This window comes from Cinclus cinclus, chromosome 3, assembly GCF_963662255.1.
Source record: "Cinclus cinclus chromosome 3, bCinCin1.1, whole genome shotgun sequence".
NCBI classification, from domain to species: domain Eukaryota; kingdom Metazoa; phylum Chordata; class Aves; order Passeriformes; family Cinclidae; genus Cinclus; species Cinclus cinclus.
The window spans coordinates 111725723-111741998 of NC_085048.1; the positions used below are offsets into that span (position 1 = coordinate 111725723).

At 47.5% G+C, this 16276-nt stretch overlaps 1 protein-coding gene across 1 annotated transcript in view; it reads left to right on the top strand.

Annotated features, from left to right (window-relative positions):
- The window catches only part of LOC134042041 (serine/threonine-protein kinase prk-2-like), a 47391-nt gene extending 37511 nt beyond the window's left edge, over window positions 1-9880 (top strand). Inside the window, exons 9-13 of the mRNA XM_062489114.1 lie at window positions 3216-3395; window positions 3485-3539; window positions 6746-6792; window positions 9180-9394; window positions 9797-9880. Of these exons, the coding sequence (XP_062345098.1) occupies window positions 3216-3395; window positions 3485-3539; window positions 6746-6792; window positions 9180-9394; window positions 9797-9880 (581 nt within the window). The remainder of the gene's footprint in view (window positions 1-3215; window positions 3396-3484; window positions 3540-6745; window positions 6793-9179; window positions 9395-9796) is intronic.
- The last annotated feature ends 6396 nt before the right edge of the window (window positions 9881-16276 follow it).

Consider the following 16276-nt stretch of genomic DNA (forward strand, 5'->3'; position numbering starts at 1 on the left):
TTCTCTGTGCCTGGGACGGCGCTGTGAAATGAGAACCCAGCTATATTTTCCGGGTATAGATGTAAAATCCTATCAATGTTTAATATTTAGGTCTGGGATTAAAACAGAGAGGGCAAGGAGGTAGAGAAGAGCTATAGTACTGTACCTGATGGGAAGATATTGGCTTGAATATATATGAGAAAATGTAGCTGTCAATGTAGCTTATCTGAAGGACAGCAATAATGAAGGAGTCACAAAAATGTCATTCCAACTGGAAAGCTTTGGTAGTGCATTGAAAGTGCAATGTGAATACCCTTGCCTAGCAGTTGAGTTGGTAAAAGGCTTTTCCTTCTTGAGACAGCCATGAGGTGGAATATCCTTCTCAGGATACTGCCGTGTTCGGACCACATGTAGCACGAGACTGGTACCAGTGAAAGCCACAAGCAGGCAAAGTCAAGCTTTGTCAGCAGAACCAAAGTAGCTGCCCTCCATGCAGACTCGTGTCTCAGCTTAGCAGCTCCTGCTGCTTGAGGGAGGCTGTAGGAGCCCCTTGGCTCCAAAAGGAAAGTCAGCAGAATTGGGGAGTTATGGTGCAAGTTGAGGAATGACTGCTGAGTTTCAGCTGGAGCTTGGCCAGCTCTGCCTGGCTGCAGCAACTGAATGCTTAAGGACAATTAATGAGCTTTGCATCTTGTTGGCTTGATGTGTTGCATTTTCTTCTTCATCAGAGGCACCAAGCAAGGAAGGATTGCTACACCTGTTCCTTCCCTTCTCTTTCTCCCTCCTCATATGTTCTTGTGTTTTCCATTTTCTCAAGGCCACGATCAAGCAGCAGCATCAGAGTGAAGAAGTCTGAACATGCAGGTAGGTACAGGGCATGTCTGTCTTAAAATTACTACTAGAACCTTGAATTAGAGGTGATATTTTGAAAGCTTTGTTAAAAATCATTCTTTTAAAAATTTCTTTAAACTCATTTGAATTATTTGATGGGCTCAGTGGACTATCCCAGAGCCCAGTCACTGGGAGTGTGCTGCAGTGGTGTAGTGAAAATTCCTGTATTGTGAATCTTGAGTGGCAAGAGCTGGATTGGGACCTTGGGGCCCTGGAAGTGCAGTGCAGGAAAAGTCCATCCAGCACACGCCTTTTATCTCCATGCAGTCTTTCTCATGTCAGAATTAGCAGAGAAGAAGAAGGCATTTATCAGGAAATTAGAAATCCTCTCAATCCATCCTCCTGCCCTTGAAGGAGATAACATTTCCTTGAGGCAGATTCTGAACTGAAACCTTTGACATCTGAAAGAGAGTCATGGACTATCAAAGCCATTGCCTGGTTTTGCTCTGGGAGAAAGAGGGGAAACCTTCTGTGAGAGAAAGTCCTTTTGAATTTTCCAGTTATGGAGATGGAAACTTCCAAAGGGATGCAGCCTATGCAGGGTCTGAGTTTGTCGTCCTATGACAGCACAAGCCCAGAGCCACCTGTGGAATGTTCACAATGACAAATCTCTTGCCCCACTGCCTCTGCCTGTGTCAGTGTTGCAGGCTGAGGCTGGGGGAGGAGATGCCTTCTGCCTTGTCCCTCTGTCCCTGCCTTGCCTGATCCCTGACAAGTAGAATTGTGCCAGACAAACTGCGGTCTCTGGTGCATCTGTGCCAGCCAATGCCTTTGAGTTGAAAGCCTCCATCAATGCCTGTTGTTGTTGTTCCTTTGCCATTTTGGAGCATGTCACGATAGGAGAGATGAAATTTGAAGACATAATTAGCTGATGAAGAAAGCAGATGAGATTTCCAGGTCCCTTTGCTCTGGGTTATTTCTGAGAAATCCTGGGTTTTGTCCCTTTGGAATGACTCCTTAATTGGTGATATGCAGCTGGAATGCTTAATGCAGCTAGGGAGAAGTATTGCTCAGTAAGTAAGGTGATGTTTTTGCTGGATTCATTTTGGACTAGAAATGTGCAATTTCATGAAATATTACCTGTTGTGCTTTCATAAATTGACCTGTACATTCTCTATGGATAAATAAAAGATTCGTTTAAGGATGTTCTTCTTTTTATGATCTGCCGTCTTCCATTTCCATCAAGGAAAGTTTGAATTGCTTTTAACTGCCATGATGAGAAATGTTTTGATGCAGGTCTTGTTTATACTGGATTTGGGTGTGTCTGCAGGAAAGAAAGCAGGGAATAAACCCACGGGACAAGTATTTGAGCAGAAGTGGAACGTTTGAAAGCTAATTTGTTCCCTAAAGATTTGGGCTCCTTGAATACTGAGGATATGTAATGGGGAGCGCAAAGCTTCCTTTACTTGTAACATGGGGTGCCATTGTTCTTGTACCATCACTTCCTTTGTTGTAAAGCAAAATAAAAGCAACCAAGAAAACCCAACCCAGAACCGAGTGGGACTTAGAGAAACAAAGGCCCTGAAAACTAGCATCTGAAAACAACTACTTCCTAGGTGTAATTGTCAAATACTTGTGATCACTGTGGTTTGCCAACTGTTTGGAAGGAAAGGGATCCCAAAGTACTTGATGGGCAATGAGTAATACATAAGGAAAGGAGTAGAAGCTCTCTCTCCTGGCTTGCCAGCTCCATACCGTTCAGAGGAATTACAGTGATGGTAGTTTCATGGAAAAAACATCAACAACAACAAAAAACCACAAAGTGATTTTCTGATTAATTCAAAACTCCCGTGTATTCCTCATCAATTAGATGATTGTTTGTAAAGGTGGGAGTTCACCTAACTCACTTTTTCCCTCGTGAGCCTGGCTCAGCCTCCCGCAGAGGTAAGGTGGGAGCTGGGCCACTCTCTGGTGGGAGGAAGGGTCTTGTGCCAGCCTGGAGAGCCTGTGCACATTGCCAGGGAGCAGTTGTGCCCTGCAGGTGCCCCCTGCCATGAGCTGTGCTGCTGCCAGTGCCCCGTGGAGCTGTGGGGCTGCTGAGCTGTGGGGCAGGGAGAGGAGCAGGAGGCTGCATGTGCAGCTGAGCCATTGTTGGGAAGCACAGGGCTCTGGGCTCCCTGCTGTCCCAGAGCAGCCCAGAGGCCAGGGAGTTCCCCTGGGAGCTTTGTGGAAGTGGCTCAGGGTATCCTGTGGCCTGCCTCAGGTGGCTGCTGTCAGGTGCATGTTTCCCTGTGCAGCTAGTTTCCAGGAAAGTTTCCAGGAAATGTGTCCCATGAAACATGGAGCTTCTGATGTTTTAGGTTTACATTGCAGCCTCTGTTACATTTTGTTTTCCCACTTTGCAGGCCTGAGTGGTGACTTTATTGCCGAGAGTCTTTCTGGGTCACCTCCCTCTATGCTCCTTCCCTCCAAGCCGTTGCCTCCCATCCGGAAGGGCTCTCCTTCCTGCAAGCCAATCACAATGTGCAATGGAGAGGAAGAGAAAGGGAAAGATGGCACTGGCTACAAAGATATCAGTAGAAACAGTGCGGAGCTGAGTTCAGAGGGAAAAGGGAGTGAGGTAAGGATACCAAGCTAAGTCCTGTGTGATAGATTTTCAGTTTCTGCACTGTAGTGATTCCTAGAGAGGCTGATCTGGAAGAGAGACCGCGCATAGTTAAAGGAATACAGTAGGTGATAATTAAGAGGCCTTAAAAGGATACACCTTGGGCAGTACTAGAGCCTGGCCCGGGCTACACCCAGGAGGGATCCAAGATGGATCCCGCTCATGAGTTTTTACACTTTTATAACCTTTGGTCAACTTATATAGTAGGGGTTAATTGTCCAGTTACAGCTTCAGGTCACCAAGTCCCATCCTTCTGGTCCACTCCCGGTGCTTTCCCATTGTTTATGATTTTTGGGTAATGGTTGTCCTTGATTCTTAAGCTGGAAAAAGATTGCTGTGTCTAACTGCCCTGAGAAGAGAACCTACCAACACTTAATACGAAGTTCAGAGTCCCACACCAAGTCAGCACAGAATCTGAGGAAAGTGAAAGTTAAAACTTAAAGCATCAACAGGAGGGAGTCTGAGAGCTTTTCCTGTGGGCTAAGCCCATGGAGGCAGCTCAGCCAAGGAAGAGCTCAGCTGGACACTGCACTTCAGGCTGTCTTTGCAATGAGTGTGTAGTGCAGACTTCACAATCCTCAGCATGTACCAATAGCAGGAGAAGTCTTTGAATGGTTTCTGGGTTCTGTCATGGCTTTTCCTCTGTCATATGGCTGAGAAAACACCAAAAGCAAGTCAGGGCAGCAAAAGTTGCCCAAAAGGGAAACCATCCTTCTGCATTTAGTAACGTAAGGGTAACTGTGAACCATGTCTAAGCCTTGGTGTTTTTTTTCTGTCAACTCTGGCTGGCTGGGAAGGAAGAAGTTGTTTGCTGGAACAGGCAGTGCTACAAAGTCAATTCCAGGTGGTCTCAGCTTTTGAGTTGTACAGCCATGGCCTTGTACACAGCTGTCTCTGATGCTATTTCTAGATTTCTGGGCAGCTGTGTGCTCTGGCATGGCTTTGTCCAGAAGGAAGGGATGGGAGGTGGCCATGGGGAGAGCAGCCCCAAGCCCAGGTACACGATTGCCTTTGCAGCAGGGCCAGCACCTGCAGTTGTTTTGGGTTTGCCATGGGGTGCAGGAGGAGGCAGATGAGCAACAGCTCTGGCAAACAAAATGTCCAATCAAAGGCTGATGTACTTGATTCCAGCCTTGCTGAGGAAGGGCCCAATGTATTCCTGACAGGATCTAATCCTTCCACTGCAGTTCAAACAGGTCCTGATTTGGCCCTTTAGTTGTGCCAGAAATGATGGGATACTGAGGAAGGGCGTTCATCTGTCTCCACTGCCTCCACCTCCCTTCCTGGCCATGGCATGGGGGCCCTGGAGAAATTTGGGCAGGCAGAGACCTTCCAGAGAGCAGCAGGGCAGGGAGCTCTGCTGAACTTCCTAAATGCCAGTGAGCCTGAGATGATGGAGGTGTGGGAGCTGGAGAGCACGGAGCATCGCGAGAGCTCAGCAGCTTCTGGGCTGAAAGGCTGCTGGGCAACTGTAAGAGGGAAGGGCAGCAGCAGAAGAAATGAGGGGCTTGAGAAAAGCAGGTTCTGACATCCTGCAGAATGGCTTTGTGGGGACTTGGTTGGTGATCAGCACTGGCTGTGAGGTGCCTAAGGGGCAGGGAGAGAACAGTGATCTGAACCTGTTGCCATACCATCCAAAAGGCCAGTGGAGGCAGTGGCACTGCAGAACATGGTGATACCAACCATGTGGATTCCTGCCTGGATGGTCTCTCCCTCACCAATTCCCTTTCCTATGCCACCCTTCCCCTTCCTAGGACAATCTGCTATATATGATATTGACTTTTCCTGTCAGGGCATGTGTAACTGTCTTGAGTCATGAATGAGGGCAAGGCTGGATGCTATATTTGAGCACTGTGTACCACTCTTTCCAGGCATCTTTGCTGTATCCCAGAGGTGGGGATATGAAGAAGGGGTCATTGGGGCTGCCTTTGATCCCCCCTATACCCAAGGCAGTCAGTCCCGGTGTTGGCAGTGCTGCAGGGTCTCTGCGCAGCTCTCTGCAGCTGGATGTCCAAGAGTCCCAGGAGATGAGGTAAGCCAAGATGTCTGCTGCTCCACTCTGCTGTTCAGCTCCCTCTTGCCATCTTGTGAGGTTCCTTTGCACAGTCAGCTGTCTCCCATGTATTTAGGCAAACCTCTGTGTATTCACCATTTGGCTCATCTGTGATGATCCAGCTCCATGTCAAACCCCACACCATGTGTCCCAAGAGCAGAGGTGGTGGTGGTGGGGAAGAGGAGGCAGGGCTTAAAAGCACCTGAAGATGGGTCCTCTGCTGGGCTTGGTATTGATTCCCTCTGTAATGTTTGTGGTGTCATTTGGGAGCTGTATTGCACGGCTCTGGATCCTGCAGATCTTTGAATACTGTGATCCTTGACTGGCAACTTCAGCACCGGAAAACTCTGTTTGGCCAAATATTGGATGCTGGAGGGGTGTCTCTGTCTTTACGTGCTGCTTCTGTAAATGTCAGGCATAATTTCTCTGTGCCTTGGACGACGCTGTGAAATGAGAACCCAGCTATATTTTCCGGGTATAAATGTAAAATCCTATCAATGTTTAATATTTAGGTCTGGGATTAAAACAGAGAGGGCAAGGAGGTACAGAAGAGCTGTAGTACTGTACCTGATGGGAAGATATTGGCTTGTATATATATGAGAAAATGTAGATGTCAATGTAGCTTATCTGAAGGACAGCAATAATGAAGGAGTCACAAAAATGTCATTCCAACTGGAAAGCTTTGGTAGTGCATTGAAAGTGCAATGTGAATACACTTGCCTAGCAGTTGAGTTGGAAAAAGGCTTTTCCTTCTTGAGACAGCCATGAGGTGGAATATCCTTCTCAGGATACTGCCGTGTTCGGACCACATGTAGCACGAGACTGGTACCATTGAAAGCCACAAGCAGGCAAAGTCAAGCTTTGTCAGCAGAACCAAAGTAGCTGCCCTCCCTGCAGACTCGTGTCTCAGCTTAGCAGCTCCTGCTGCTTGAGGGAGGCTGTAGGAGCCCCTTGGCTCCAAAAGGAAAGTCAGCAGAATTGGGGAGTTATGGTGCAAGTTGAGGAATGACTGCTGAGTTTCAGCTGGAGCTTGGCCAGCTCTGCCTGGCTGCAGCAACTGAATGCTTAAGGACAATTAATGAGCTTTGCATCTTGTTGGCTTGATGTGTTGCATTTTCTTCTTCATCAGAGGCACCAAGCAAGGAAGGATTGCTACACCTGTTCCTTCCCTTCTCTTTCTCCCTCCTCATATGTTCTTGTGTTTTCCATTTTTTAAGGCCACGATCAATCAGCAGCATCAGAGAGAAGAAGTCTGAACATGCAGGTAGGTACAGGGCATGTCTGTCTTAAAATTACTACTAGAACCTTGAATTAGAGGTGATATTTTGAAAGCTTTGTTAAAAATCATTCTTTTAAAAATTTCTTTAAACTCATTTGAATTCCTTGATGGGCTCAGTGGACTATCCCAGAGCCCAGTCACTGGGAGTGTGCTGCAGTGGTGTGAAGTGAAAATTCCTGCATTGTGAATCTTGAGTGGCAAGAGCTGGATTGGGACCTTGGGGCCCTGGAAGTGCAGTGCAGGAAAAGGAAACATTCCTGTCCATCCAGCACACACCTTTTATCTCCATGCAGTCTTTCTCATGTCAGAATTAGCAGAGAAGAAGAAGGCATTTATCAGGAAATTAGAAATCCTCTCACTCCTTCCTCCTGCCCTTGAAGGAGATAACATTTCCTTGAGGCAGATTCTGAACTGAAACCTTTGACATCTGAAAGAGAGTCATGGACTATCAAAGCCATTGCCTGGTTTTGCTCTGGGAGAAAGAGGGGAAACCTTCTGTGAGAGAAAGTCCTTTTGAATTTTCCAGTTATGGAGATGGAAACTTCCAAAGGGATGCAGCCTATGCAGGGTCTGAGTTTGTCGTCCTATAACAGCACAAGCCCAGAGCCACCTGTGGAATGTTCACAATGACAAATCTCTTGCCCCACTGCCTCTGCCTGTGTCAGTGTTGCAGGCTGAGGCTGGGGGAGGAGATGCCTTCTGCCTTGTCCCTCTGTCCCTGCCTTGCCTGATCCCTGACAAGTAGAATTGTGCCAGACAAACTGCGGTCTCTGGTGCGTCTGTGCCAGCCAATGCCTTTGAGTTGAAAGCCTCCATCAAAGCCTGTTGTTGTTGTTCCTTTGCCATTTTGGAGCACGTCACGATAGGGGAAATGAAATTTGAAGAAATAATTAGCTGATGAAGAAAGCAGATGAGATTTCCAGGTCCCTTTGCTCTGGGTTATTTCTGAGAAATCCTGGGATTTGCCCCTTTGGAATGACTCCTTTGTGGGTGATATGCAGCTGGAATGCTTAATGCAGCTAGGGAGAAGTATTGCTCAGTAAGTAAGGTGACATTTTTGCTGGATTCATTTTGGACTAGAAATGTGCAATTTCGTTAAATATTACCTGTTGTGCTTTCATAAATTGACCTGTACATTCTCTATGGATAAATAAAAGATTGGTTTAAGGATGTTCTTCTTTTTATGATCTGCCGTCTTCCATTTCCATTAAGGAAAGTTTGAATTGCTTTTAACTGCCATGATGAGAAATGTTTTGATGCAGGTCTTGTTTATACTGGATTTGGGTGTGTCTGCAGGAAAGAAAGCAGGGAATAAAACCCACGGGACAAGTATTTGAGCAGAAGTGGAACGTTTGAAAGCTAATTTGTTCCCTAAAGATTTGGGCTCCTTGAATACTGAGGATATGTAATGGGGAGCGCAAAGCTTCCTTTACTTGTAACATGGGGTGCCATTGTTCTTGTACCATCACTTCCTTTGTTGTAAAGCGAAATAAAAGCAACCAAGAAAACCCAACCCAGAACCGAGTGGGACTTAGAGAAACAAAGGCCCTGAAAACTAGCATCTGAAAACAACTACTTCCTAGGTGTAATTGTCAAATACTTGTGATCACTGTGGTTTGCCAACTGTTTGGAAGGAAAGGGATCCCAAAGTACTTGATGGGCAATGAGTAATACATAAGGAAAGGAGTAGAAGCTCTCTCTCCTGGCTTGCCAGCTCCATACCGTTCAGAGGAATTACAGTGATGCTAGTTTCATGGAAAAAACATCAACAACAACAAAAAACCACAAAGTGATTTTCTGATTAATTCAAAACTCCCTTGTATTCCTCATCAATTAGATGATTGTTTGTAAAGGTGGGAGTTCACCTAACTCACTTTTTCCCTCGTGAGCCTGGCTCAGCCTCCCACAGAGGTAAGGTGGGAGCTGGGCCGCTCTCTGGTGGGAGGAAGGGTCTTGTGCCAGCCTGGAGAGCCTGTGCACATTGCCAGGGAGCAGTTGTGCCCTGCAGGTGCCCCCTGCCATGAGCTGTGCTGCTGCCAGTGCCCCGTGGAGCTGTGGGGCTGCTGAGCTGTGGGGCAGGGAGAGGAGCAGGAGGCTGCATGTGCAGCTGAGCCATTGTTGGGAAGCACAGGGCTCTGGGCTCCCTGCTGTCCCAGAGCAGCCCAGAGGCCAGGGAGTTCCCCTGGGAGCTTTGTGGAAGTGGCTCAGGGTATCCTGTGGCCTGCCTCAGGTGGCTGCTGTCAGGTGCATGTTTCCCTGTGCAGCTAGTTTCCAGGAAAGTTTCCAGGAAATGTGTCCCATGAAACATGGAGCTTCTGATGTTTTAGGTTTACATTGCAGCCTCTGTTACATTTTGTTTTCCCACTTTGCAGGCCTGAGTGGTGACTTTATTGCCGAGAGTCTTTCTGGGTCACCTCCCTCTATGCTCCTTCCCTCCAAGCCGTTGCCTCCCATCCGGAAGGGCTCTCCTTCCTGCAAGCCAATCACAATGTGCAATGGAGAGGAAGAGAAAGGGAAAGATGGCACTGGCTACAAAGATATCAGTAGAAACAGTGCGGAGCTGAGTTCAGAGGGAAAAGGGAGTGAGGTAAGGATACCAAGCTAAGTCCTGTGTGATAGATTTTCAGTTTCTGCACTGTAGTGATTCCTAGAGAGGCTGATCTGGAAGAGAGACCACGCATAGTTAAAGGAATACAGTAGGTGATAATTAAGAGGCCTTAAAAGGATACACCTTGGGCAGTACAAGAGCCTGGCCCGGGCTACACCCAGGAGGGATCCAAGATGGATCCCGCTCATGAGTTTTTACACTTTTATAACCTTTGGTCAACTTATATAGTAGGGGTTAATTGTCCAGTTACAGCTTCAGGTCACCAAGTCCCATCCTTCTGGTCCACTCCCGGCGCTTTCCCATTGTTTATGATTTTTAGGTAATGGTTGTCCTTGATTCTTAAGCTGGAAAAAGATTGCTGTGTCTAACTGCCCTGAGAAGAGAACCTACCAACACTTAATACGAAGTTCAGAGTCCCACACCAAGTCAGCACAGAATCTGAGGAAAGTGAAAGCTAAAACTTAAAGCATCAACAGGAGGGAGTCTGAGAGCCTTTCCTGTGGACTAAGCCCATGGAGGCAGCTCAGCCAAGGAAGAGCTCAGCTGGACACTGCACTTCAGGCTGTCTTTGCAATGAGTGTGTAGTGCAGACTTCACAATCCTCAGCATGTACCAATAGCAGGAGAGGTCTTTGAATGGTTTCTGAGTTCTGTCATGGCTTTTCCTCTGTCATATGGCTGAGAAAACACCAAAAGCAAGTCAGGGCAGCAAAAGTTGCCCAAAAGGGAAACCATCCTTCTGCATTTAGTAACGTAAGGGTAACTTTGAACCATGTCTAAGCCTTGGTGTTTTTTTTTCTGTCAAATCTGTCTGGCTGGGAAGGAAGAAGTTGTTTGCTGGAACAGGCAGTGCTACAAAGTCAGTTCCAGGTGGTCTCAGCTTTTGAGTTGTACAGCCATGGCCTTCTACACAGTTGTCTCTGATGCTATTTCTAGATTTCATCAGCTTCTGGGCAGCTGTGTGCTCTGGCATGGCTTTGTCCAGAGGGAAGGGATGGGAGGTGGCCATGGGGAGAGCAGCCCCAAGCCCAGGTACACGATTGCCTTTGCAGCAGGGCCAGCACCTGCAGTTGTTTTGGGTTTGCCATGGGGTGCAGGAGGAGGCAGATGAGCAACAGCATTGGCAAACAGAATGTCCAATCAAAGGCTGATGTACTTGATTCCAGCCTTGCTGAGGAAGGGCCCAATGTATTCCTGACAGGATCTAATCCTTCCACTGCAGTGCAAACAGGTCCTGATTTGGCCCTTTAGTTGTGCCAGAAATGATGGGATACTGAGGAAGGGCGTGCATCTGTCTCCAATACCTCCACCTCCCTTCCTGGCCATGGCATGGGGGCCCTGGAGAAATTTGGGCAGGCAGAGACCTTCCAGAGAGCAGCAGGGCAGGGAGCTCTGCTGAACTTCCTAAATGCCAGTGAGCCTGAGATGATGGAGGTGTGGGAGCTGGAGAGCACGGAGCATCGCGAGAGCTCAGCAGCTTCTGGGCTGAAAGGCTGCTGGGCAACTGTAAGAGGGAAGGGCAGCAGCAGAAGAATTGAGGGGCTTGAGAAAAGCAGGTTTTGACATCCTGCAGAATGGCTTTGTGGGGACTTGGTTGGAGATCAGCACTGGCTGTGAGGTGCCTAAGAGGCAGGGAGAGAACAGTGATCTGAACCTGTTCCCATACCATCCCAAAGGCCAGTGGAGGCCGTGGCACCGCAGAACATCGTGATACCAAACATGTGGATTCCAGCTGGGATCATAGCCACACTTGCAGTGAACTGAGCCCAAGGAGAGAGTTGGCAAGTCTAGGGCATGAGCACCCCCTCACCACTTGCCTTTTCATTCTCCATGCTAGGCCAAGCTACTCCAGCAGTTTGACTGGTCTTTCCCTGCCAGGTCCCAGTTTAAAGCATGGCTAAATGTCTTCAGCCATCAGTGAGGAAGGGCTGAATGCTTCATCTGAGCACTCTGTACCACTCTTTCCAGGCATCCTTGCTGTATCCCAGAGGTGGGGATATGAAGAAGGGGTCATTGGGGCTGCCTTTGATCCCCCCTATACCCAAGGCAGTCAGTCCCCGTGTTGGCAGTGCTGCAGGGTCTCTGCGCAGCTCTGTGCAGCTGGATGTCCAAGAGTCCCAGGAGATGAGGTAAGCCAAGGTGTCTGCTGCTCCACTCTGCTGTTCAGCTCCCTCTTGCCATCTTGTGAGGTTCCTTTGCACAGTCAGCTCTCTCCCATGTATTTAGGCAAACCTCTGTGTATTCACCATTTGGCCCATCTGTGATGATCCAGCTCCATGTCAAACCCCACACCATGTGTCCCAAGAGCAGAGGTGGTGGTGGTGGGGAAGAGGAGGCAGGGCTTAAAAGCACCTGAAGATGGGTCCTCTGCTGGGCTTGGTGTTGATTCCCTCTGTAATGTTTGTGGTGTCATTTGGGAGCTGTATTGCATGGCTCTGGATCCTGCAGATCTTTGAATACTGTGATCCTTGACTGGCAACTTCAGCACCGGAAAACTCTGTTTGGCCAAATATTGGATGCTGGAGGGGTGTCTCCGTCTTTAGGTGCTGCTTCTGTAAATGTCAGGCATAATTTCTCTGTGCCTGGGACGGCACTGTGAAATGAGAACCCAGCTATATTTTCCGGGTATAGATGTAAAATCCTATCAATGTTTAATATTTAGGTCTGGGATTAAAACAGAGAGGGCAAGGAGGTACAGAAGAGTTATAGTACAGTACCTGATGGGAAGATATTGGCTTGTATATATATGAGAAAATGTAGCTGTCAATGTAGCTTATCTGAAGGACAGCAATAATGAAGGAGTCACAAAAATGTCATTCCAACTGGAAAGCTTTGGTAGTGCATTGAAAGTGCAATGTGAATACACTTGCCTAGCAGTTGAGTTGGAAAAAGGCTTTTCCTTCTTGAGACAGCCATGAGGTGGAATATCCTTCTCAGGATACTGCCATGTTCGGACCACATGTAGCACGAGACTGGTACCAGTGAAAGCCACAAGCAGGCAATGTCAAGCTTTGTCAGCAGAACCAAAGTAGCTGCCCTCCATGCAGACTCGTGTCTCAGCTTGGCAGCTCCTGCTGCTTGAGAGAGGCTGTAGGAGCCCCTTGGCTCCAAAAGGAAAGGCAGCAGAACTGGGGAGTTATGATGTAAGTTGAGGAATGACTGCTGAGTTTCAGCTGGAGCTTGGCCAGCTCTGCCTGGCTGCAGCAACTGAATGCTTAAGGACAATTAATGAGCTTTGCATCTTGTTGGCTTGATGTGTTGCATTTTCTCCTTCATCAGAGGGACCAAGCAAGGAAGGATTGCTACACCTGTTCCTTCCCTTCTCTTTCTCCCTCCTCATATGTTCTTGTGTTTTCCATTTTCTCAAGGCCACGATCAAGCAGCAGCATCAAAGAGAAGAAGTCTGAACATGCAGGTAGGTACAGGGCATGTCTGTCTTAAAATGACTATTGGAATCTAGACTCGGAGGTGACCTTTTGAAAGGTTTATTAAACACCATTCTTTTCAGAATTTCTTTAAATTTGTTTCACTCCTTGATGGGCTCAGTGGACTCTCCTGGAGTGCAGTCACTGGGAGTGTGCTGTAGTGGTGCAGTGAGAATTCCTTCATTGTGAATTCTTGAGTGGGAGGAGCTGCAGTGGGACCTTGCGACCCTGGAAGTGCAGTGCAGGAAACGGAAGCATTCGTCTCCATCCTTCACATGCCTTTTATCTCCATGCAGTGTTTCTCATGTCACAATTTGCAGAAAAAAATTATGCATTTTTCTGGAAATTAGAAATATTCCCACTCATTTCTCTTGCCCAGTAAAGTGAAAAAACCTGTCCTTGGGGCAGATATTCAGCTGAAACCTTTCAGATCCATAGGAGATTGATGGTCATGACCTGATTTTGCTTTGGGGGAAATATGGAAACGTCCTGCTATAGAAAGTCCTTTTGAAATTCCAGTCATGGACATGAAAACTTCCAAATGGATGCAGCCTATGCAGGGTCTGAGTTTGTCATCCTATGACAGCACAAGCCCAAAGCCACCTGTGGAATGTTCACCATGACAAATCTCTTGCCCCACTGCCTCTGCCTGTGTCAGTGTTGCAGGCTGAGGCTGGGGGAGGAGATGCCTTCTGCCTTGTCCCCCTGTCCCTGCCTTGCCTGATCCCTGACAAGTAGAATTGTGCCAGACAAAATGCGGTCTCTGGTGCGTCTGTGCCAGCCAATGCCTTTGAGTTGAAAGCCTCCATCAAAGCCTGTTGTTGTTCCTTTGCCATCACTGGGCACGTCACGATAGGAGAGATGAAATTTGAAGAAAGACTTTTGCTGATACAGAAAAGGGGATCAGATGCCGGATCCCTTTGCGCAGGGTTAGTTCTGCGATATCCTGGGTAGTGCCCCTTTGGAATGACTCCTTTGTTGGTGATATGCAGCTGGAATGCTTAATGCAGCTAGGTAGAAGTATTGCTCAGTAAGTAAGGTGACAGTTTTGTTGGATTTACTCTGGACTAGAAACGAGCTATATCATTAAACCTTACCTGCCTTTCTTTTATAACTCAGTAGAACATTCTACAGGAGAAAACAACCCAGTTTAAAGAATGTTATTCCACTCTTATTGCTTGGCTGCTACATGATTTTACCCCATGTTTAGCCACGTAAAAATGATTAGTTGCCTTATATCTAACAGCTCTGTTGAAGAGTATTTCAGAATGTCCTGCCCTCTGCTATTTCCATTTTGAAAACCTTCAGTTGTCAGTGTCAGCCATGATCAGAAATGTTTTGAGGCAGGTCATGTTTATGTTGGGCTTAGGTGTCTGTGCAGGAAAGAAAGTAAGGAATAAACCCGTCAAAGAGTGAAGTAGAGCAAAAGTGAAACTTCTGGATGACCACTTTATTCCCTATAACTATGGGCTTGCAGAATATTGGGGACGTGTAATTGGGAAAGCAAAGCCCTTTTTGCATGTAACATGTAGTGATCTTGATTGTGTACCACCACTTCCTTTGTTACAAAGAGGAATTAAAAAGATCCCCAGAATAAAAAATCCAGCCTAGAACTGATTGGGAGTTACAGAAACAATAACCTGAAATCTACTTTTGAAAACAATCGCTTCCTAGATAGTGTCAAATTCTAGAGACTACTGTGAGTTTCCAACTCTTTGGAAGGAAAGGAATCCTGTAGTAGTGTGGAGACAACGAGCAGCACATCAAGTCATAGAACCCATCTCTCCTGGCTTGCCAGATCCACATTGTTCAGAGAAATTCAAGTTAGTTAGACATTAGTTTCATGAAAAATAAAAAAAACAACTAATCATTTCAGTAGCTGAAGTGCTCTTTGAATTCCCCACTCTTTAGATGGGTTGATTGTAAAGGAGTGAGTTCAATTAACTCGCTTCTTCTCTTGTACCTGTCTACAGCTTCTTCTGAGTCTACAACAGAAACCCAGAGAATGAAGGCAAAGAGCTCTTGGTGTGTGATAGGACCTGGGATGCCTCTGTTCCCAAGGAAACTCGCTGAGGTGTTTGGCATGCAGACCTATGTGCGGAACCCCGGCGTTGGGAATGGAGGTGTGGGCTCCCGGCCGGCTCAGGGGGCCTTGGCCCAGGAGCCCTGGCAGAGGCAGCTGAGCAGCGCTGTCCCCAGGGTCACTGCCAGGGAGGAGGACAAGGGGACGGACCAGCATGGTTCAGCTTCCCACAGAGGTAAGGTGGGAGCTGGGCCGCTCTCTGGTGGGAGGAAGGGTCTTGTGCCAGCCTGGAGAGCCTGTGCACATTGCCAGGGAGCAGTTGTGCCCTGCAGGTGCCCCCTGCCATGAGCTGTGCTGCTGCCAGTGCCCCGTGGAGCTGTAGGGCTGCTGAGCTGTGGGGCAGGGAGAGGAGCAGGAGGCTGCATGTGCAGCTGAGCCATTGCTGGGAAGCACAGGGCTCTGGGCTCCCTGCTGTCAAAGACTGAAAAAGTGTCTGAATTTTATCAGCTGTGTTGGAGAGTGTTGCAGAATGAATTACATTGTTCTTACTTGCATTCAGAAAAATCAGCGTTCTGTCAGGCTGGCCTGAAAGTGCCAGAGCCCATACAGTTTAGACAGAAAAATTCTTTGGGGAAAATGAATAATCGAGTGTCAAGAACACAATTTTCATTAGGGTACCCCTCCTGTAATCCTAAGTTTTTCTTTATTGTCCCCTGAAATATTCCAACAAAGTGAAGAAAAAGTTGAGCTGAATGTATACAGGTATTAGAACCCAGGACTACTTTTAGGAACCAGAAAGAAGATGCTGACTAAAATCAGCATAAGGGCAGATAAGAATCTCTGTCGAGAGCAATCTCCATCTCTGCCCTTCTCTATCAAACACAGAGGCTCTCCAGCATCCAGGGGCTGAGGCAGCAGGTTTCAGTCTGCTGGCCCACAGAATAATGTCATGTCTCCTTCCAGGAGCCCATTCACTGGGAGAGGGTTTAGGCATATGTACCTTGCTGCTCTCATCCACCATCTCTGTGCCCTGTTAGAGCTCTGTAATCTGGAAGCTGTCTTGCCTGTTGCCAAGCATGACATTTTTGGGCAATTGAAGTGTGCCAGAGATTTACAGGAACCTTTGCTTCCAGTACCAGGCCTCCCACTGAGCCAGCTCAAGGAGATGGATCATCCCACCAGTCCTGGTCTAACAAGTGACAGAGACCTGAGAGAGGGCTTTGGAAAGGTAAGGGATAAGAACAGGGATGAGCAGACTTCCATTCCAGTGGCTGTTTAGTGCTTGGCCCAAAATGCCTCTGAAAACCATGATCCTCCACTCTTGGGGGTTGGGGATTGTCTTGGGAATATATTTGACGGCTACCGAGCAATTGCTTGGCTACTTCCAGTGGTGCCAAAGTCACTGCATGGAGAT